Source organism: Typha latifolia, chromosome 11 (genome assembly GCF_019914945.1).
Source record: "Typha latifolia isolate L0001 chromosome 11, TyphaL0001v2, whole genome shotgun sequence".
Taxonomy (NCBI): domain Eukaryota; kingdom Viridiplantae; phylum Streptophyta; class Magnoliopsida; order Poales; family Typhaceae; genus Typha; species Typha latifolia.
In genome coordinates this window covers 1,091,425-1,114,399 of record NC_133096.1, presented here as the reverse complement: position 1 = coordinate 1,114,399, position 22,975 = coordinate 1,091,425, and the positions used below count along the sequence as shown (strand labels likewise).

The window sequence follows — 22,975 nt, the reverse complement described above, 5'->3', positions numbered from 1 at the left end:
TAAGCTCTACTTTGCATAGTGCGTCACTTAGTGCGACAATAAATCTATTAGATAAAATTTTTGCAATAAGATGTTTTCTTTTGTGAAACTATTAAAAATATATCAAACATTTTTTTTCGATAGATTTTAGTTACTTTTTAAGTCGTCACATGAATAGTTATATGACATATTTATAATTATATTATAAAAGAAAGATATAAGAGAGAAAAATATTATCCCTCTATTTTTATAATTATATTTAGATATTTATTTACCATGCATATATTATATATAGACATATTTTATGTGATACCCATTTGAGTTTTTGTTTCTAAAAGTTATTTTATTGCTTAAAAATGGTAGAAAAATAAATATATATATATTGCATCTATGAAGCATAGGGCAGCAATGGAGTTGTGGATAGGGTGGATAATGTGGCATTCTAGGTGAAGACCAACCACTCCTTACCTGCCACATGGGTCCATAGTGGGGCCCTCTTTGTAGATGTGGCAATTAATGGCCACACTATTAGCCAACAAACCTTATCCAAAGCCTACTCTTTTAGAATTAATTATGTTCACATAAATTAGTTAAGATCTTACAACTTTTCCAATTAGTTGTTTTTTGTGTTTGTAATGATGTCAAATCTTTTGATCCATTTGAAATAATTTTTCGAAGCAATGGATAGGCACGAGATTGGCGAATCTAGTCGTTTAGAGCTCGAACTCGCTTGAAATAAGCTCGGATTAGGGTTTATAAATTACGCCTCTAGAATTTAGAAGCTACAAGTAGTATGGAATTAGCTCAAGTTTTTTAGACCCCAATCTCATGTTATAAGTTAGATAAGCATCTCAGTTAATTAAAAAAAGAAGTGTTAATTAAAGGTTAACTAAGTAGAGTCAAAGGCTTGCAGCAATATATTGTCAATTGCTTTGTTCACCATCAGGCTAAGATCTTGCCCAGATTTTGTTCCTTGTCTTATTCTTATCCTTGATAAAGACTGGAATAGGCTTTCACCTATTCCACATATTATCTCTTCCATCTAGGGTTAACATCAAATGCTATCAGCTTCTAATCAATGTTATCCCACTCATGGACAAGACCCAAATATCCCACTTCCACTGCCATTAATTGGTTGAGTCCTTACGCTATCCCCTTATTCTCATTCATACAAAAAGATCTTTTATTCTCCCTCATACTTTATTTATATGAACCCCATTTGGGCATCTAGGATTCTTGAAATCCTATCATTGATTTAACCATAGAGATTAATTCACTAATATTAATACTAATGACTAATATTTATCTAATTAATATTACAAGCCTAACTTTGACTAAGTATTTTTTTTCTCTAATTTGTGAAAACTTAATAGTATCAATTAAATCAGTGTTGCTGAAATTTGAATTCGAGAACAATAATTTAATATGAGTCACTTTAATTATCTGCATCATTTGCGGATGATTATTTTTTATTCTTAGAAGAAATATGAGAAGTTAATTTTTACTAATATTATTCAGCATATGATAGATGAGTAGGAAACTATAGTAGCCAATGGTTTTTATGGATAGAGTAATACTACATATAACTAAGAATGTGTTAAATTAATTATATTGACGCGTAGAATTTTCTCGATATACAGATAAAAGTGTAATACATTGGAAAATATTTCGCGTTAGTTAGGATTAAAAATTTAGTATATGTTAATATAGTGAATGTTTTATATTTTAAAACAAAAGTCCATAACTGGAATCAGGTTCACTATGAAATAAATAAAAATAGCTACAAGCAACAAGATTCAATACTTCTAAATCTGCTCAAAGAGTTACAGAATACTAAACAACAACAACAGGCCAGCTTAAACAACACTATAGTCTAACTAGGAGTTCAACAAAATAAAATACAACCACACTGCTACTCAGAAGCTGAACAAAGAAATAGAAAATAGTCAAAGGTAGGAGAGAACTTCCTCAGCTTTTCTAATTTTTGCTCTCCAAGTAACATCAATTTAGCCTTTGTCTGAGCCTCCACATTTTTTCTCTCTATCCAGCATATAAGATAAGAGTTAATTCTATGTATAAGTTCCTTAGGCCACCCACCATATCTTCCACCATTTCTTCTTCTTCTTCTTCTTCTTCTTCTTTTATCAATCACTTAAAAGTTTTTGGGGTATCAAAATTACCTGAAAGGATTTGAGTCTCTTTGATAACCCAGTTAGCATTTGCACAATCCAAAAGAAAAGTGACACACACTCTCATCCTCCTCACAATAACAACACTTTCGATTAGAAGCTTCATGCCAACTATAATAGTCCTAATCACTTACCTGACCTAATAATCAGAGAGTCTTAAAAGTAAAAGTTGTTCCTTAGCTAGTAAGCTATTGATACGAATCAAATCTGAACTAATCTATTCACAAAAAAAAATCTAAGATTTTTAATAGATGTACTATCGTAAATCTCGGATCTAATAATTTTAGAATAAAGTAATTCTCAGATCAAAATAAAAAGATAAGACAAAACAGTAGAGAAAGGTCGACTTAATCTTTAAAAGCAAATAATAGAAATAATAAACTCAACTCAACTCGACTCAACCTAACGGACTATCAATTAGGCTGCTCCCTATGCAGTCATTAACATTCAAATCTCAGTATCATATCAAACAAATTGAGAATTTAGTTGCTAAAGACCACTCTCCAATAGTGATCGATTCTCTCAAGATAGTAAAGAAGAAACTTCAAAATTGCCATCTCATTCTTATCAGCTTTGAAGAAAATCAAAGTATCTAATATAGTGAACGTTACTTTGGCAGTTGCAACTATATAGAATATCCTGCATTATTAAACACATTTTTTAGATACCCTAAGGTAAGTGCATAAGGTTTCGAGTGATATAGATTTTAAGGTATAATAATTACACATTCACTTATAGAGAATAATCATACAAATATCTATTTGAACTATCTAAAATGTAATAATATCACCTAGTCTCGTTATCTAATCGTACCACCTTTACATAATAGTGCATAATACTACACTTTATATGATGTTTATTATAGCTATTTGTGAGCTTAACTATATATTTAATAATTTATATAATGTCTATAATAATTATTTGCTATCTTAAACGTATATTTGCTGGTTTATATAATATAGAGAGATAAAAAAGACTCAATTATATATGATTTGATATATTATTATAATATAAAATTTAAAAATTTAAAAGTAATATGAGATATAAAATTAATAGATTTAAGTCAGGTAAAATTTGAATTGATTTGAAATGATATTAGATTTAAGTCCGATAGATTTAACTGTTTGATTATTGAACTAGGTTAGGAATGTTTGAAGTGGAACTCAAAATAGGATAAAATTGTCAAGTAAAATAAAGAAAAAGGTGTATATAAAAATAGGTAGAGTTCAGTTGAGGGACATAGGCGTAATTAACCTTTTGGTTTTCTTTATTTTATCACGTGTTGGTCCAACGAAGAGAGAGAGCAAAGGTCAACAGCGTTGACCTCACGGTAACGGAGCCGATCGACGAAGGCAATCTCCCGGAGGCGCGGGTCACCGGTCGGACCGGGTCCGGATAACATTGAGCGGCCGGGTTGGTTAATTCACTGACTTCCACGTAACGTACGGCTTCGTCTCTCTCTCTCTCTCTCTCTCTCTCTCTCTCTCTCTCTCTCTCTCTCTCTCTCTCTCCTTCCTTTTTATTCCTTCCTCGTCACGGAATATTATCAAATTCTCCCTCCTCCAAAGCTCACAACCACGAACAACTGCTTCGTTCTCCGTTCCCACTCCTACGTAGCTTCACTGCAAAGTTTTAGACCTCCAAGGTTAATTCTCAAATGACGTATCTGACCTTTTCTTTTAGTTCTTCTCTCTCAATATTTTTCTCTTTCTCCTGTTATTGTTCGGAGTCCTATCAAAACTCATAGGGTTATCTTCCCCATGACTAATGAGTTCATGAGTTCGACTTCAACTCCAAATAATATTGTGGAGAAATTATTTGGTGGTTTGGTGACTTGACTTAATTCGGTTGATCACTCTCGGTAGTGTAATTAGCTTGGAGGAGCAGAGACAGTTAGAAATTTAGTGTGGCCTAAGTGTATCTGTATCTAGAGAGGGTTGACTATTTGTCCAGCCCATATCTAGCCTTCAGACTAACGAAAGATCAAAAAAAAAACTCATAGGGTTCGAGTCGAATATATAATAAAGTATTTTTTTAAGGTTAATTATATCTAGACTTTGTGAACTCATTTTCACTAACCGTATTAAGCAAAATACCAAATGACCATCATGCCCTTAATTTTTCTACCCTTTTTTTTCTAAATTAAGAGGTGAAATAGTTCTTATAAGACCCAAAATATAATTATGTGACATTTTTAATTAAAAAAAATCTTAATGGATAAACAATAAAATTGATATTGTAGAGGTTTTATATACGAGAAATAAATAATGGCATCTACGTGAAACGCTTATAAACAACGATAAGAAGAAGAAAACACTGAGACCTTGTAATTAAGGCAAAGACGAAGGGCAAAAATGTCATTTAACCATGATGATAAATAATACAAAATTATGACACTACGCGCACGGGGAGTGCCAGTTAAGGAAAGCTACAACGTCTTGGGATTCTTAAAGCATTGATGGTAAATTCCTTATTATTCTCTGTCTCATACTCTCATGCATGCATCCCATCGATATCCCTTTGATATTCTTCCACATTCCTCCGATAAATTTATACGGGGGATAAACTGAGTAGGTCGAATAAGTCGTTATCTCTCTCTCTCTCTCTCTCTCTCTCTCTCTCTCTCTCTATATATATATATAATATATATATTCTCGCATGAATGAATAGGGATTGGTGAATAAATAAAGTTAGATATAGATGTGGAAGCTTAGGAGTGGGGGGAATGAATGAAGGAACGAAGGAGACGTTGCTTAACGCACTCGTCAATTGTTTCATGCATGGGTGTACGTGCCTGCACGTGATCCAGTACTACTACTTCTACTACTACTACTACTACAACTACTAATAATAATATTACTATTACTACTACTCTTACTCTTACTCTACCATGTAGTATCTTTCAAGTTAGCCAAATGAATAATTCTAAACGACTCTACTATTATATTGACATCTTTACAAGTGTTATTCTGCCACGTTCACCTACGGTGCTACTCTCTTGATTAATAAAAACAAGGGGTTTAGGGCATGCATTTTATATTTTTTTATTCCCTTTGATTTGACTCCATTTTAGCTTACGACCGTCAGATTTTTCTTTTTTATTATGATACAAACAAACGACTAAACTATCTCCACCATTTTCGCCATAAATAAATTGTTGAATAACGAGACTATTTATGTAAAGTCTTTTTTATATTTATGTTAATGGTTGATTAACTGTTCCAACTTGACCTAAACTAAACCTCGGGAGGTTATATTATAATGGCTAAGCATCCCGAGTTAAGTTTTAATTTGACATTGGCTAACTTAATGTTGTAATAAGAGAATATCTTGTTAACTATAATGACCACAAAAATTAGGGTGTTGATTATAAGAAGTAGAAACTCTAGGATGATAGAACTTAACATATTGCCTATTAATTCAACTAACATGATAAAAATGAATATATATTTTCTTATATTTTGTTTCTTTTAACAACTTAAGATTTAACTCCCAAAGTTACCTTCCTATCTTGAGGTATAGACTTTTTTCAATTGAAGTGTTGGGCCTTTAAGGTTGCCATGATAGGAGATATTGGCTTAGCTTAGGGGCTAAACGTTAAATTAAGGCCCACAAATATGTACACATATTCGGCCTTTTTGAGTCTTTAGCCCACAAATGAGGGCAGCCTTAAAATAGGGTAAAACATTCCATCAAAAATTCATTGAATCTTAATCTACAAAATAACTGGAAGATAACAAACTATTAGGGCATAAGGATATCTTATTAATTAATCATCTAGCTCTAATCTACTGGACCTTTGTATACAATTCTGAGTATAATTGTAGCCATCAGATATGCATGACCGACATGTTGGCGCGCATCTGACGGCATGTTTGGACTGATCAAGACTAGCTCGACAGCATGGAAACCCCTCTCCGCTGTTTACTAAGTGCAAAAATATGACCTAATATCCCTCCTATAAAGATATATATATATATATATATATATATATATATATATATATATATATATATATATATATATATATATATATATTGTAATATTTTCATTAGTTTTTCAGTGGTGCAATATGATAATGAATCATAGTTTAAGGGTGAATATGTAATTAAACCAAAATGTAATTTTAGCCTTTCGAATATCCTAATACCAATTGGGCTGGTTGGATTCCGGTTGAGCCCAATAAGGCCCATTAAATCGGTAACGGTACATACCACGACGCGTATCGGCAGGAACGGTTCCGTCATTAATCGAAGCGGATCGGCCGAACCGATACGGTAACGCTCGCAAAAAGCCGATCTACGAAAGTTGGAAGCGTTAAACCCCGCAAAATTTTTAATCCGATCGCAAGAGAGGAGCGAATCGAAGGGGAAAATCGGCGATGGAGGAGGAGCTCCGATCTCTGCTTCAGGATCTCGAATCGCTCAAGAGTTCTCTTCCCGGTCCGAATCGTCTAGCCTCCATCGATCAGGTGAAACATCTCAATTTTTTTTTAAATATTCCAATTCTTCTTTTCCAGATCTGAGGATTATTCCGATCCGTTTCTTGATTTTTTTTTTGTCGCAGATGCAGCAGAGAGTGAGTCGAATCATGAACTCGGCGAAATCGGCAAGCGGGAAGCGATCTAAAGTGCAGGTATCTTCTTCTTCTTCTTTTTTTTTTCAGAAGAAAGATTTGATCTTTGATGAGCAGTGGTAATGTGAGATGCAGGATATGAGTGCGGAGGTTGTCGATAGCAACCCGTACAGTAGGTTGATGGCGCTTCAGAGGATGGGGATCGTGGAGAATTACGAAAGGATACGGGATTTCTCGATTGCGATAGTCGTGCGTATTTGTCCGTTTTCTCTTTCCCTTTTCTGCATTATGATGGAGTTGAAACAGTAGAACGGAGGCTAATTTAGAGAAAGACCGATAGATTTCCTCATGTTACTGTTCAAATGGGATAAATTACTGGTAGTTATGATAATTGTTACTTGAGCAGTCATAGTTAAGCATAAGTTCGTAATAATGAAATTTTCTCTATTACAAATTTGTCATATACCCGATTACCTCAAATTTTGCATCCTTTAGATCTACGAGAATTGTAGTAGTCCTAGCAAGAAGAGGTTTTCTCTTCTGATACTCTTTATTGTGATATAGTACTCTATCTTGTAACTTGACAATGATTTCTGGTGGGATGATGTCAAGATGATAGTTGGCCGTAAAACTTTAGCAATTCTTGTAGAGCCCTCTCATATCATTTCATCTTTAAGTTGTACTCCAGCCAATCCCATATCATTGTGAAACGGCTTAAATGATGATTATGATGATGATGCAAACAATGCCACTGTTTCATGCCACATGTTAATCTCCATGAAATATTGTTGGGTTAACACAGTTTCTGTTCATAGAAAAATGTAAGCTAATAGTAAGTAACTTTTAGCTGTATAGCATCATTTCAGAATGAAATCATTTACGTTAAAGAATCCATTCATAGGTTTAGTACATATTAAATTCTTTGGTCTCTTGGTCTGAAAGCTATATTGGGTAGTTTCTTTTACCTTTTATCTCCTTGCCCACTTTTATTGCTAATAGCAATGAGATAAAAGGTTTTCTATATATTCACACCAGATTGGATAATATGGTTCTATTGACAGGCCTTGAGGACATGAGTAAAAGATCATAAGCTTCTCATCTGATTCCTTGGTTGAACAGCAAAAACATTAAGCTCTCAGGTGATTGGGGTTGTTGTAACAACATGAATTAGGAGTCTTCCGAGTTAATCCTTCCAAGTTCTTTGAGAGAGGTCATTTTAATGATATGAACAGCCTGAGGTTTTGACATGTTTTCATCACTGATGACTCTCTAGTCTCTACCTTTCTCAGCATCTCCCTCACTCTGTGTCCTCTATTACTCGCTGAAGAAGAAGAGGTTCATTGGTCTTTATTAGATTGGAGTTAAAGTGTTTGTTGGTATCTTTGTCGAATCTAAGAGATGATGACATTTGGAAGAGGTTTGAGATTTTGTTGTTTTCCCCTACCTTTAGATGCTTGTTTAGTCTAATTTTTGTTAGCTATCTTTTGGGTTAGAATCTATGCAATATTAGAGAATTGATTTTTATTTTTGTTGAATATGTAGGCTATAAATTCTCTACTTTTGTGAAATGTCCCATCTTATTGGTTCTATCATCTCCACAGGGTATAGGTGGTGTCGGTAGTGTTGCTGCAGAGATGCTCACAAGGTGCGGTGTTGGACGTTTACTGTTATATGATTATGACACTGTGGAGTTGGCTAACATGAACAGGCTGTTCTTTCGCCCTGACCAGGTATGCTAGTTTTCAAGCACCTCACCTTTTCTTTTCTTATTCGATCATTTGATGCACTTTGTATCTTTTTTTTTTTTTTTGGTTTAATCTGTGCTCATATAGTCATATTGTGCCTTTAGATATATGTAATTGAGATCAATCATCATGCATGCCACCATTATTCAAGGATATCTCATCAGTTTAATATTTTCTGTTCTAGAAGAGGGTAAGGCTCTCCGAATCCTCACCGTGTTTCCATTGTAGGTAGGAATGACCAAGACAGATGCTGCTGTCCAGACCCTTTCAGATATTAATCCTGATGTCATTTTGGAGGTATGCCTACATATATACTAAATATTTGCCATTCAACTTCTGTATAACTTTGGTTCTCTTGTTTTTGAGCTTTTAATGAATCACTGGATGGTACTTTCTTATACTCATACTGAATAATACTTGAAGTTGTTCATTCAAGACAGGTAGTTACTTATTCAATTTGCTTCCTGCTAAATGAATAGACATATTTATTTGTTTGATTCAGCTAATGGTGAAAATGCATTATATAATGCATGGGGAACTTGTTTTCCACCAACCTAATTGATTTTAATGTTTGCCAGTAAAAATTGTTGACAGAAACCACAAGGTGATTCGCCTTTCATAAGTTGAACAAAATGGCTTATCATTTTAGTGCTAATTAAATAGTAATTAACTGATTCCAGATAATAACATCAATGCTTCTTTAGTTTTAACCATTAAACAATTGGAAATTGATATGTGCTTAAAGGTTTAGTACATAGAAAGTCAATCACACTTGTCAGTACCTTGCAATGAGACCAGGAAAGTACAACATTAAAAAGAGCACGACACAGGTAGCTAGCTATGCTGCAAACTTGAGATGAAAGTGGTCTGTTCTCCTTGATTCTAAGGTCATGATCATAGAAGACTTCAATAGAGCTTACAGTAAGATGATTACATAAAGGCCATCTTTTTACTGGAATTGTATCACAGAAAGGGAGAGATTCCAATTCTAACTCAAACTTATCTGAGATTTCTTTCCAAGTCCAAGATTCCCACTATAATTGATAACTATGTAAGTTATTTTTTAAATGTATTTAACAGATATATCTCAAATACTATTGAAGGTTTTAAATTTTAATGGCTAGATCCAGCTTCTTCTTGTTACTCTCCCTTCTTGTCTCATTCCTATTATTTATTTCTTTTATGCCAATCTTTTCTAGTTCTTCTTGATGGTGTTTTGATTCATATCTTGTTGTTTCATGAAATGCTTGAAAGCCCGACGATAAACCTTCTTAAAAACCATTTAGATGTTGATAAATAGTTTTGACTTTTGAGGATTTTCTAATTCATTAAATAGAAGTTAGCCATTCCATTCTTTCTAAAAAGTGGAAGACAAACAATCCTTTCAACTCTAACCCAAAATTTGGAAGGCTTATTCACAAGTTCAAGACTCCTTAAAAGATCAGTGCTTAGAGTTGATTTTTTCTGCCTTTGCTTTTAGTAGGATAGCAGAAAAACAAAGCAAATCGGCTGTTACTTCTAGAGAATTATGAATATTTCACTTAACTTACCTGGTATAGAGGTTTCTTGTATTTGAATGAACCTTTTATTTATTACTGTAGTGAATTAGGGGTGAAAATGGACTGGATACTGATAAAATCATATCTCCTATCGATATATATATCTTTTTGTTCCGGATTCGGATATAGATAATGAACTTAATTATTATATCCTCTAAGTACAGACACATATAAAGATTGGATATCAAAAATATCCGTATTTGTTTTTTGAATCTATACGAACTTATGACAGTACTACAATCTATAGCACAATTAGTCAATAACTCAATATATACGAAAAGTAAATTAGAGATCATGTAAAGTACAAAAAGTCTTCTATCTCACTATTTTGATAGCATTTTAAATTATAAGGATATCCGGATATTGATTCGGATACTATTCTTTAACTCACATCTTTATCTACATAGATTATCCATATTTACATATCAAGACGGTTAATTTTTTTTGGCCAATATCCAACAAAACTCGGATATAGAACCACATTGGGTTGGATTTTATCGGACTGTTTTGATATCTTTGACCCCTAGAATGAGTACTTTGGATTCCATAAGGGTGAAACAAATTATCTTCTCATCCATCTTTAATTACTATTTTAGCAGTGGGACTTGTGTCATCTCTGGGTATCAACTATTTTGGCTCGAAATGTACAATCATCTCTCTGTGGTAACTGAGCATACCAGTGAGCATGACTGAGATTCAAGTTAACCGTTTCTTTGCTTTTTTTTTTTGTTAGAACTTAGGCATAAGGAAACCACACCACAGTATACCCAAGTTACGGTTTTAAAAGTTGTAGGTTGTAGATTTGCGAACAAAAAAATGCTAGTTGGGTGGGTGCTTAGACACAACCCTACAGAGCAAGAAGGTACCCTATATTTCAAAATTTTAAATATATTAAGTCAATGAGTTGCCTCATAAATATCTGAAGTCCCTAAAATCTGAAGGGAAAGTTCAATAAAAGAATATATCTGAGCGTGAGGATTCGTATAAGCTTGTTTACAATTAATAATAATTAAGATTCAATATCACTACTCAAACCTGAAACAAAATTAGGCAAACAGCTCGACAATCGTGGGAACTCTATTCAATACAGTAGTTTAAATAAATTGAAATTAAGTGTGTGCTGTCTTTCTTGGTTATAGTGTCTTCAACAATGTCATCGCTAGTATAATGAGTTTCTTTATCTTCAAGTCATTCATCTATGATTTAGAAAAATAATGTTACTCTTGAGGACACATCTATGCAGCTTTGGTGAATAATTATGCCAACAGAAAATAACCGCATGTTCATTGTTGAGGAAATTTTGTACTTGAAGTCTGAATAAATATGAGACTCAGAACATTTTACATCTTCCATATTCTGGATTAACAAAACTGATAATTGGTTTTCCTATCTTTTTATTCTCTTGTTTTAATTCATAGACTTTATATACCAATCCTGATTTCCTTTCCTATACTCTGTATGAATAGAATTCATCATTTCTAGTCATTTCCCTTAAATCTGAATATTGATCAACCTAGGAACTGATGATTTTCATGTGTGAATTGATCTATTGTAGTCTTAGAAAAGATCAGGTCTATCATCAGCTAGTCTCATTATTTTGGTCTGGTTTTGTTTCCACCTTATTTCTGTTCGCATGATGCATTGTAATTGTATCAATGTAATTGATTGGACTTTCAACTTATGAAGTATGAACTACTATATGAGGAAACTCGGGAAGTATTTTTCTATTTTCTAGATTGTAAAGCCTGTACATATTTGACCATATCTTGTACTTATTTATTTTTCAAACTAATAAGTGATTTGTATCTTCTTTTTCAGAGTTATTCACTTAACATCACTACAGTGAAAGGGTTTGAAATTTTTATGGGGAGTCTTAAAGGCCAAGGTTCCCAGAAGCAGGGAAGTAGCAGTGGAGTTGATCTTGTGTTGAGCTGTGTTGATAACTATGAGGCTCGCATGGTCGTAAACCAGGTGATTATTATTATTATTATTATTATGATTATTATGATCATTATTATTATTGTTGTTATTAATTTGCCTTACAGCATTATTTCTGAAGGTCATTACCTTATCAGAAGATTTGAACAAAGATTTCAAATACCCAAAAAAAAGAAAAATCAATGCCTTCATTATTATTATTCTAAAATTTTACACTTACGATGCAAAATGCTTTTCTACTTTTTGTTACTTCTCAGGCATGCAATGAGCTTGGCCAGACTTGGATGGAGTCTGGTAATATACGTTTTGACTTTCAACCTTCTCAAAACTGTCATTTATCTTGCACATATGATTGTTTGATTGTTTATTGTAGTACCAATATTCATGGACTCATTATACTGCAATCTATATTTGATCAAAGTTGAACTTTATTGCCGTTGGTATCTGTGAAAATATGAATAACTAGATGCCACTTGACTTTTGCAACACAGAGACACAAATGTTGTTCTACAATAAGAAAGTTCTTGTTTTTCTAGAACATGAAGGTTCATCACCCTAATAGTCTCAGATTTAACCCAGATGTGAACTCAAATAGATAATGAAATGACCTCCAAAAATTGTCAAAGACTACTTCAGTGTTAGTAGAGATGGGTTCGAGGGGAATTAGACAGTGGTGCCACTTTAGAAGATGAATTTTGAGAACTCATTAACAGAGGAACACATAAGTAGATTCTGAAATCCTAAAACATGCACTGAAGTGAAGATTGATGCCCATAAAGCATGGTTTGAAAAATCAGCCGAAATCGATCGAAACATGAGCATATATTGAAAAAATCAACAGTATCAAGTCTGAACAGTGAGTTTTGACTGAAACTGGTGCATTTCGGTCGAAATGGGTAATCTGGATAAAAAACGCATCTCTTTCATGTGGGAGACATGAAATATCATGTGGGGCTTATTTTTGTATTTTTTTTCCTATTTCTATTAATCATATTTAGTCCTCTTTTTAAATTATTCCTATTCCAATTGCTTTCTTGTGAGTTAATGCTTCTAAAGGCTAAAGCTCTCAATTTTGTCATTATCTTATTTCCAATCGAATCAAATAATTATGCATGGACAACTCAAAACAGATAAAATATTATTATTTTCTTATTGAATTCTTCTATTTGCACAACCTTTTTGAAGTTAGTTGATGCTACGAGTTACTTCAATGTGTAGATTACATTTTTAAATTGATGAATGATATGGTGGAGGAGATTGGCAAGAATAGGATAATTCAAGTGGTTACTGAGATAATGGGCAAACTATAAGGATATTGGGAAGCTATCGATGAAGAAGAGGACACAGAGGACACATTTATATTGGACTTCTTGCTCTGCTTACTGCCGCAATCCACAAACTCTCTCTTCCTCCTCCTCTTTCCCTCTCTCTTGCTCCCTCTTTCTCTATTCCCCCCCCATCTCTCTCTCTTACCCGTACCTGTCTCAGGCAAGATAAGTTGATACGGTTGATCCCAACCCGAAATGGGTCAATACACATGAACAAAAGTCAAAAAAATAATCCAAAATTAGGATCCATGATCTCAAATCATGATGACATGAACAAAAGTCTAAAAAGCAAATTATCAGAACAATGACTTATGCATAATAAAAAGGAAGCAAAAAGTATGCGGTAATGCTTAATCAGATTTATACTGGTAACGAATAAATTTTATAGTATAAGAAGTATGATGTAGTTCTAAACTTCTATAGATACATCCATATGAAATTTGAAGACCTATGAACATTCAGAAAGCTCAGAAAGCAGTAATTAGTGAACAGGAGCAACCATGATGATCTGATTGGCACCTAATGACAACGTTATTTGGTACTAACGTGTCACAAATGTTTCCAAAGAAATCAATGCACAGTTAGGAATTATAAATTTCAATGCTCTACTATTTCCAAACTATTTTGTCATATTCTACATCAATTCAGGTCGATAATATTGACAAACTATTCTGCAAATTCAAAGAACAATTAACTAGCCAGCAGATCATGAATCAGAAAATGTTCCAATATCCTAAAAGATAGCTACTGGGCACATGATTCGTAATAACTAAGACTTCATTTTTTTCCAAAAGAGATTCTAATAAACACATTCAATAACTTTAGCATTCAAGAATTGCTTGAGGAATTGTTCCAAGATCCATCAAATCTGTACTTACACATTGGCTTCACTAATGGAATGTAGAAAAGCAAACTTAGTATAATGCATCTTCTATTCTAATGAAAGTAAAATATGGGACTTCAAATATTTGTTGTTAATTAATAGAATGGGAAAGACTAAAAGTGAGAGAGAGAGAGAAATGTGAAGAGAGACTATGGTTGATGAGTTGAGAGGAGCTGAGAAATGTGTATAACTTTTCATGAATGTCTCTAAAGCTCTCAACTCACGTAAAGAGGGAAAAAGAGAGCTGGGAGAGTTGATTTGAGATTGGTGAAAAATAAGAAAAAAAAATAAAAATATGCGAAAGTGAGAGTTAATTATTTGATTTGATTGGAAATAAGAAATAGATAAAAAAATTTGAGAGAGATTTGGCCTTTAGAGGCATCCTCTTGTGAGAAAGATATTGGAATAGGAATATTTTAAAAAATAAATAAAGATGATTAATAAATATAGGAAAATGATAAAAAAATGGGTCCCATATGATATTTCATGTCTGCCATATGAAATGGACTTGTTTTTGAATCCAGATTACTTGTTTTAGTTGAAATCGAAATTTTTTAGCCAAAAGGCACCAATTTCAGCTAAAATACTAGTGAGTTTTCCAATATTAGTTCTTGTTTTGGATTGGTTTCAGCCAATTTTATCTTATTGATTGTATAATATTCACCATAGTGTAATAATAAAGACTATTAGCTATATTAAAATGAATACTACTGTAGAAGAAAATTTGGGGATAGCTCTACCAATGTACTTCTTGTATTTTTTCTCTTTGAAAGTTATCTTGATAGTGGTCTATATGTGACATTTTTCTATAAAACTATGCATTAATTGGCCTAACATTCCTAGACTTTCTTATAACACCAAGAGTTTCAGAACTATTGTCTAGTATTTTCTTTTTCTCTACATATGAATTGATCTAGATTTATCAAGGCTACCATCATTCTTCTCATCTTCTCTTCATTATACATATGTTTGCTCTATTTTATTACCCTCTTCACTTGCATTTGCTCATTAGCCTCCTCACTAGATCCACTATATAATTAACCTATTCTACTTTAGAGTCATGTATTAATTATCGATGAACCATTGACTCTATTTTATAGTTTGTTTATCGTTTTGCTTGCCTATTAGATGAGTCAATATTTCATTTCTGACTTCTAAAGAATGCAAGTTGCTAATGCTTTTATCTTCCAACCAAATGTTCTTTAATATGGCTGACACCGCCACTCATTTTCTTGATATCAATTATATTTGACGCACCTTTTATCTTGCCTAATAGTATCACAATGTGTTGCCATCTAATGTCAGTACCTTGTGGTTTATCTTTGAAGCTATTTTAATTTCCAATATAAACTAAACCTAAATAGAGATCAAATTCAAAATATAATTTAGATAAATGAAAGAAAATAATTTTAAATTCAAAAAATTGAATCCGAATTAATATCTCTTAGTCTTTCTTTCTTTCTCTCTCTTTTGTTATTCTGACAAAAGAATTAGTGTAGAATAAAGAGAGAGTTATATCCCTCTCTATACTCTCTCTCTAGCCTCCCCCTCTGTCTATTACTATATAAGGGGAAAGAGGGAGAGAAAGGGAGAAAAGGAGAAAGAGAGGGAAGAGACTGGGAGAAAGTGCTGCAGAGATGAGAGGGGAGAGAGAGAGGGGGAGCTCATCGAATAAAGAGAAAATGATAAAAGATAAGGAGAAAAAATGGCATACTCGAGGTTGCTGGAGTTTAATGGAGACTGATGAACTGATCACTGAGCTGGTTTAATTTTGTTATTGAAGGCAGTTCAAGCAGTGAACTATGCAAATCCAAACAAGTTTCTTTGAATTTATTGGGTATTTTTTTTAAAAATTACCTTGTTATGCTTCATATTCAACTATTCTAATTTTTTACCTTAGGGTAATTTAGTTCTAAAAGTAAAATGATGATATGTTTAAATGTCAAAAATGTTATTAAGATGTGATTTTGTAGAAGTCATGAGTTGATGTACTTAAACTTAACTATTAGTTAAAAAAGGCTAAATACTGGAAGAAATACAATTGTATTGCTTTCATAGATATTTCTTTTAGTTTTGTAATTACTTAGAACTATAAACAATTATTGAAATATTTAAAATAATTCTAAATAAACCACCAATCCGATCGGGTGATCTATTGGTTGAACTAGTGACCCAACTTCTAACCAGGGCAACTTTCGGTCTTGTTTTGATAATTATGCTTTTAACATTCACTGTGACAAGTATGAAGGTGTGCTCTCAATCCATGAGGCAGCACAATGATAAGCATAGAGATTGGTTATGTAGAAGTCATGGTTCATATTAGTCGATGCTGATATGTATCTATTGATACATATTAGTATCATCTATACCAATTCCTTTGTCGTGCAAAGTCACTGACATATCCAGTGCCTTTTTCGGACCCCAAGAATGGATTGGATCGAAATGACTTTCCTGCTTAGAAATTGAAACCAGTTTTCTCTTGATTTTGGTCAAGTATCGTTATATCAGTCCAGTATTCATCATATCCACATAGTAATATTGACCACTGTTTTTAAAGGTGGCCATGGCAGCCGCCTTTGCCACCATGGCAGAGCGGCAAGACAACAGCCTCGCAATACTCCTAGGCAGCCTTCTAATGGTGGGTTGGCCGCCATTTGTTACTTGGCAGGCTGCCTTGTTTGGCAGCCCGCCTTGTGCTTTTGGCGGCAGGAGAGAGGCTTACGAGAGTGAGAGTGGAGAGGCCACGTGCTTGCCGTTGTTGCCCACTTAAGAAATGGAGAGTATAGAGGTTTCTCTTCTTCTTTAGTTTTACTTCTCTTCTTTTTCTCCTTTTCTCTCTTCTTGCTTTGGGAACCCATTTCTCTCTCTCTCTCTCTCTCTCTCTCTCTCTCTCTCTCTCTCTCTCTCTCTCTCTATATATATATATATATATATATATATATTTTGGGAACCCACCACTTCTCTTTTCAAAGCGTTGCGGGTTCCCAATATAGAGAGAAGAAATGGTAGGATAAATTGTCTCTATCTCTCTCTCTATATATGGATAAAAATATATATACATATAACTTTGATAAAAATATATAAGAAATGCCATATTATCGGTTGATTTGTCTCTTGGACTTTCTTCTGGACCGAAAATCATATAGGAAATGCCATCTTTAAGTTTTTCCTATGTTTAGCCTTTTGATTATGATGCCAATTCTAGACTGACTTGTAAAATTGCCCAAAATGTTGGGAAACTTTTACCCAATATAGCCCACACTGTAAAATTGGCTAAGATTTTGAAACTAACGCATTTGATACATTTTTGGCTTGGTAGACTTAGACACATGATGAAATCGCTGGTATATCCTGTTGTAGGTTTTCAGGATTTCTTGTTCTTCTTCAATGTGCTTTTTCTTTCTATATGGTCCTTTATTATTCTAACAGGTGGTTTTCTTTTACATCTCAATATTTTTGTTCATGCAAATGTGTTTTGATAATTTCTTGATTTTAGTCTATCAAGGATTTGTTCTGCTACAACTAGAACGAAGTTGATCTAAGATGTACATACAAGTCTTTCCGTTATGCTTTCATCAATAATATGGCTTGTTCAATTCCAAAGAAATTTAGAGTAGTTTGTAATTTTGTTTATTAATTCACAATCAATGAATAACAAAATAAAGTAACATGGAAGTGTTTCATGTCAGGTGTATCTGAAGATGCTGTGTCAGGTCATATACAACTACTGATTCCTGGGGAGACTGCTTGTTTCGCTTGTGCTCCTCCTCTGGTATGTGTGGTAGAAATTTTATGACCATAATATATTTGTACTTTGTTGGTACTCGAGAGCAAAGGCTTATTTTTTTGCAATTGATACTACTTTAAAACAGTTTAAACCTTACTTGTTTAGTTTAGTCTTTGTTATCTTCTTGCCCATATTATGGTTGCTCATTTTGTAGCGTATGATCCCCTTGGTGCATTTCTTGTGCTTGAACTTCTACAAGATCTCCTTGGTGTTACTGTACTTAGATTTTTTTGAAAGTGGAGCTTATGAACAATCTGTCATATCAAATTCTTGGAGCATATCTTGCGGGGAAAGAATTATCATGTGACTTTTGTTTTAGAGATATAGGAGTCAAACCAAGTAAAAATTGTGTTTCGTTATTTCTGTAAGAGGCTCTGCTGAACAATATCTTGATAAGTGTTATGTTGGTTCAACTATTGGCTTACAACCTTTTTGCTTCAGCACAATGCATCAAGCTAGAGTTAAAGTTTCTAACTTGTAGGTTGTGGCGTCTGGAGTTGATGAACGCACACTCAAGCGTGAAGGTGTATGCGCTGCTTCTCTGCCAACTACAATGGTAAGGAAATTTCATTTCCTTTTATTTGGCATTACTTTTCTCCTATCTAACTTCTTCTACAACTTTGACCCTTAAGGATTTGCAGATATTTTCATGTTTTTGTTCTTAACCAACCTGAAATATGATTACATCAGGCTTAGAGTGGCATATATGATATATGTCTTTTATTCTATAGTATCCACATACTTCTGTCCCATTCGAGTTTTTAAATTTGCATACTGATCAATTTTATGTCAGTCTTATAGGAATTTGACAAATTCCTTGATGAGGTTGCTGAAGTTAAAAATGGTTCTCATAATACATTTTAATATGAGAGCTTTCTAATAATAATTCCACATAATCATATTAGTGACTTTTGTCTAAAATCCAAATAGTGATCAAGATAGCCTCTTAAAATGCCTGCATCTGCCCTTTAGTTGCAGCATTAAATGGTTTATGATGGCCTCAGACTTCGACCACATGATGAGACTGACTTATGGACTGCTGACTTCCGTCATTACAGATTTACAGTATCGCTTGCTAATGATTGTGGTATCCATTCCCAGAAATTTGAAAGTTTTCAGTCTGGTATTGTGCTGTTTGGGTAGCTAGGTTTTCATTTTATGCTTGGGTAACTTGAAGTGGTTTATTGAACAAGGTCAATATTATGACCTTCTGGAAGTAAGGAGGCAACAGAATTGTTTCTTTCTGGTTATTATTAGTTGCTTTTGGATATTTCGGACCATTGAAACAATATAACAAGCTAAAATGACTCCCTTACTTTCCATCTTTAAAATGTTTTCATTCTCCTGCTATTCTTGAATGTCTTTTTCTATTTGAAAGCATTCTCTAACATCAGCTGGTCTTGATCTAGTTACTACTTCTTACTTTAAGTGGATATTAAATTGATTATCCAGGGAGTCGTTGCTGGTCTTTTGGTTCAGAATGCTCTCAAATACATGTTGAAGTTTGGTCAAGTTTCTCCTTACTTGGTAAATTTCCTTCTGCCAATACTAATTCAGTATGGATGAGTGTTGGAGCTTTATGTGCTTATATACATATTCTATTTTTAAGTTATTTCTTGTTCTCTATATTTTTCTTTCCTTTTTTCTCTATTCCCCACATGAAAATAGAGTAAAATCTCAATTTGTATAATTTTGTATGATCATGCTGATGTCAGGTAATTACTCTGTTGAACTTTTGATCAGTACAAGAATTTCTCATGCTACATATGTTGCAGGGATATAATTCGCTCAAGGACTATTTTCCGTCCATGGAAATGAGACCAAATCCACAATGCTCAAATGCGGCATGTGTTGAGCGGCAGGTACATGATTTGAGCATACTTCTATGAATTCCATATTTCACGGTTTTGAAGTAGTACTGCTTTCTGCTGCTTTATGTCTTCGATCTCACTGCTAGAAACATTACTGTAGAGGGAATACAACCAAACAAAACCATCTAGAGATGCAGCAGCTAAGGCAAAGATGGAAGCTGAGGCATCAGTGAAAGTTGAATCCCCTGTTCACCTAGAAAATGAGTGGAACATCAGGTACAACCTTTTTGATAGAGATGAATAACTAGGTCATATCATCCTCATTTTGATTTTCTGATTGACGATATAGTGTCTACAAACAAGGATTTATATTATTCACTTTTCTCAACTAAATCCGACTCAGTCAGACCTTTCCAGCGAGGTACTGGTATTGTACCCTTCTTTTTTAAAATATGCATTTCATCTAGGTAAACTAATGTAACCTTTGTTGTTTTCAAAGGCATATATTAATATATAGATTTTGTAGCTTGTTATCAGAAAATTCTATTGAATCCTTAAGCTGCAAGTGTTCTCATTGCATTATTAAAAAAAAAAAAATCCTCACTCTACAATACTTTTGAAGCATCCTATGGTTGTTTATTTTATTTTTAAGGTAAAATCACTCCAGTATGCAGCGAAAGTAAGGATTGAAGCCAAAGTATTGTCTATGTGTTGTGTGTTTTTATGTCTTCAATGCCTAAATTGATTTAACATATTTTACAGGATTGAAGTCCAAAGTAGTGTCTACTTATTGTGTGTTTTTATGTCTTCGATGCCTAAATTGATTTCAACATATTATACAACTGAGCTTTTGTTACATTGCAAACTCTTAGCTTCCAAATATATATAACTGATTCTTGATTCCATACAGTGTCGTTGATGATAGTGAGGTGGATTTGTCAAGTGGTTGCAGTACATCAAGTAATATGCTTGCCCTGCATTTAGTTTCTTACCTCTTTTTCCCATTTTCATTCTCGGAACATCTTATGTTTCTTCCATCTACTTTCCAAATGTACAGATGCTCTTCCAGAAGGCCTTGTTCATGAGCTTCCTACTGCCGATAAATATCAAGAACCACTAGTTGCGGAACAGGCAGGCACCATCACTGACGATCTCGAGGATCTGCAGCGCCAACTTGATGCCCTCAATGCATCTTGACATTCTAACAGTTGCCGGCTTCTTCACAAATTTTGTATGCATCATTCTGCGAGGCGTAAGCTTTGGTTCAGATCAGGAGACTATAGGATGTTGTGCATTAAGATTGTTGTGACTAATTCTTTGCTATCGCCAGATTATCATTACCATTTGTAATTTTCATACTATTTTCTACTTCTTGTAATGATCCCAAATAGCGAAATATTATGACAGAATTATCTGTATACATTGCTGGGAATGTATTCTTTCAACTTATGCATCATCCTTTCTTTTGGTAGGCTATTTTTTCAATCCTCAGATCCTGAGACTATTGGGGGAGGCTATTTATTTACTTTTATGGAGTACAAATATTGTTTTAAGATTGTGAGACCTAGTAAACCATGGTTTCTTGAAAGCAAGTAACTAATTTGGTAGCCTTAGTTTTTTGTAAATAGTTCTGTTTTCCCAAACATATTGGACAAATTGTGAGTTTCCAAGTTATTTAGTGTAGCAGGTTAAATCATCTTTGGTGAAAATGATTCACTCATATGATGACTGCCAAAAAAACAAAATATTTAGACAATATTCAGGTGAAGAATATCTCACATTAATAGTGAATCAACTTCAACAAAAATTGGTCTCCTTATTTCTCTATTGTGTCCTCTTGCTTCATTCCCTTCACTCAAATTTAAGTTAAACTCAAGCTCAGTCTGTCAAATTTAAATTGAATTAAGTAACTTAAATTCAAGGGCAATCTATAAGGAGCTATTTCGTTCAAATATTAAAAAATAATATACTAAAACTATAAAATATTAAAATAAAATAGAGGTAAAAAAAAACCACGGAGGAGAAAACTGTTACCTCTCTTACCATTCCAGAGAAACCAATCGCCGGCGGCTAGCGGCGGCAATATTTCTCTCCGTCTTCTTCAGCATCTTTCAGTTCCAGTCGAGCTGCCTGGAGTGGAGATCAATCACCAGGCTAATCATCTAGAAATACTTGTGAAAAATAATGTCTATTATAGTAATCTAATACTAAATTATATTTATTTGGAAACAAAAATATTTTATATTTAGGCTCATCGTTCTTCTCAAGCTTCAGCTAAACTTTAATCGAGGCAGGCAAGCACTCTTGAATTGAGTGATTGACCTTCACTCGAGGCAGCTCGATGGGAGCCGAAGAAGACGGAGAGGCGATCGTCGATGAGAAAAGCAGGAGGAAGAATGCTGGGGGAGGTGAGAGTTTTATTCTTCGTATTATTTCCTCTATTTTTTAAAGTCTAAATTATGCTGTAAATACTCCGATACCCTTAAAAATTTATAATGCTATAATAACTTATTTTCATACCAAAATCATGTTACAGAAAAGAAAAAAAATTAGTCAACAAGATTAGATTAAGCGTACCCAACTTCTGATTTACACGTTCTTTTCTTTTTCTTAATATTTCTCTCTCTTAGATATGATTATATCAATTAATACTAGACAATTTAAATTTGATTCTTTAAAGATAAACTTTAATTTTAATATATTTCTCTATCTCTATTTGTTAATAGATTTTAGTTTAAATTAATCTTAAACTAATGAGATATATATATAAATAATTAAAAAATAATCAAAGAATTTAATTAAATTTCATCAAGTTAATTATAAAGAGACATCAATACCCTTATTCTCTATCAATTAATGTTATATGTCTTTTACTTAATAAATTGTTAAGATAATATAATTGTTAAAGAATAATGTGCAAAGTAATATATTTAAAAATAAATAATTACTTTTTGAACCGCTAATATATTTTAAATCTTTTTTTTTTCATTCTTACTATATTCTTAGGATATTAAATGTTAGATCTTCATCAACCCTATTAATAAACAATTATTATATATATATATATATATATATATATAACAGTGGGATCAATTTTTTATCCATTGGCATGTGAATTTTTAAGCTCATTTGTGTCGAAATTGTCACCACAAGAAAAAAAAAACTCCATCCAACTGGAGCT

At 33.3% G+C, this 22,975-nt stretch overlaps 1 protein-coding gene across 2 annotated transcripts; it reads left to right on the top strand.

Annotated features, from left to right (window-relative positions):
• The first annotated feature begins 6,407 nt into the window (after positions 1-6,407).
• LOC140797992 (ubiquitin-like modifier-activating enzyme 5) lies at positions 6,408-21,250 on the top strand. 2 transcript variants are annotated; one of them, XM_073151708.1, is made up of 14 exons: positions 6,408-6,639; positions 6,735-6,803; positions 6,879-6,992; positions 8,345-8,473; positions 8,717-8,785; positions 11,866-12,018; positions 12,243-12,279; positions 17,886-17,968; positions 18,465-18,539; positions 19,436-19,510; positions 19,759-19,845; positions 19,955-20,070; positions 20,705-20,754; positions 20,852-21,250. In XM_073151708.1, exons 1-14 carry the CDS (start codon positions 6,550-6,552, stop codon positions 20,989-20,991), a joined length of 1,287 nt encoding a protein of 428 aa, XP_073007809.1. In that variant the 5' UTR covers positions 6,408-6,549; the 3' UTR covers positions 20,992-21,250. The 2 variants fall into 2 exon arrangements, with proteins under 2 accessions (XP_073007809.1, XP_073007810.1); XM_073151709.1 differs by having other exon boundaries at positions 6,488-6,639; positions 6,861-6,992.
• The last annotated feature ends 1,725 nt before the right edge of the window (positions 21,251-22,975 follow it).

What these genes read in the sequence shown, in the direction of transcription:
- LOC140797992 (XM_073151708.1), top strand. Translation starts at nt 6,550, where the DNA reads ATGGAGGAGGAGCTCCGATCTCTGCTTCAGGATCTCGAATCGCTCAAG. An exon ending in GTCTAGCCTCCATCGATCAG is followed by an intron (nt 6,640 to 6,734) that starts GTGAAACATCTC and finishes TTTTTGTCGCAG; the next exon opens with ATGCAGCAGAGAGTGAGTCG. An exon ending in TCGCTTGTGCTCCTCCTCTG is followed by an intron (nt 17,969 to 18,464) that starts GTATGTGTGGTA and finishes TCTAACTTGTAG; the next exon opens with GTTGTGGCGTCTGGAGTTGA.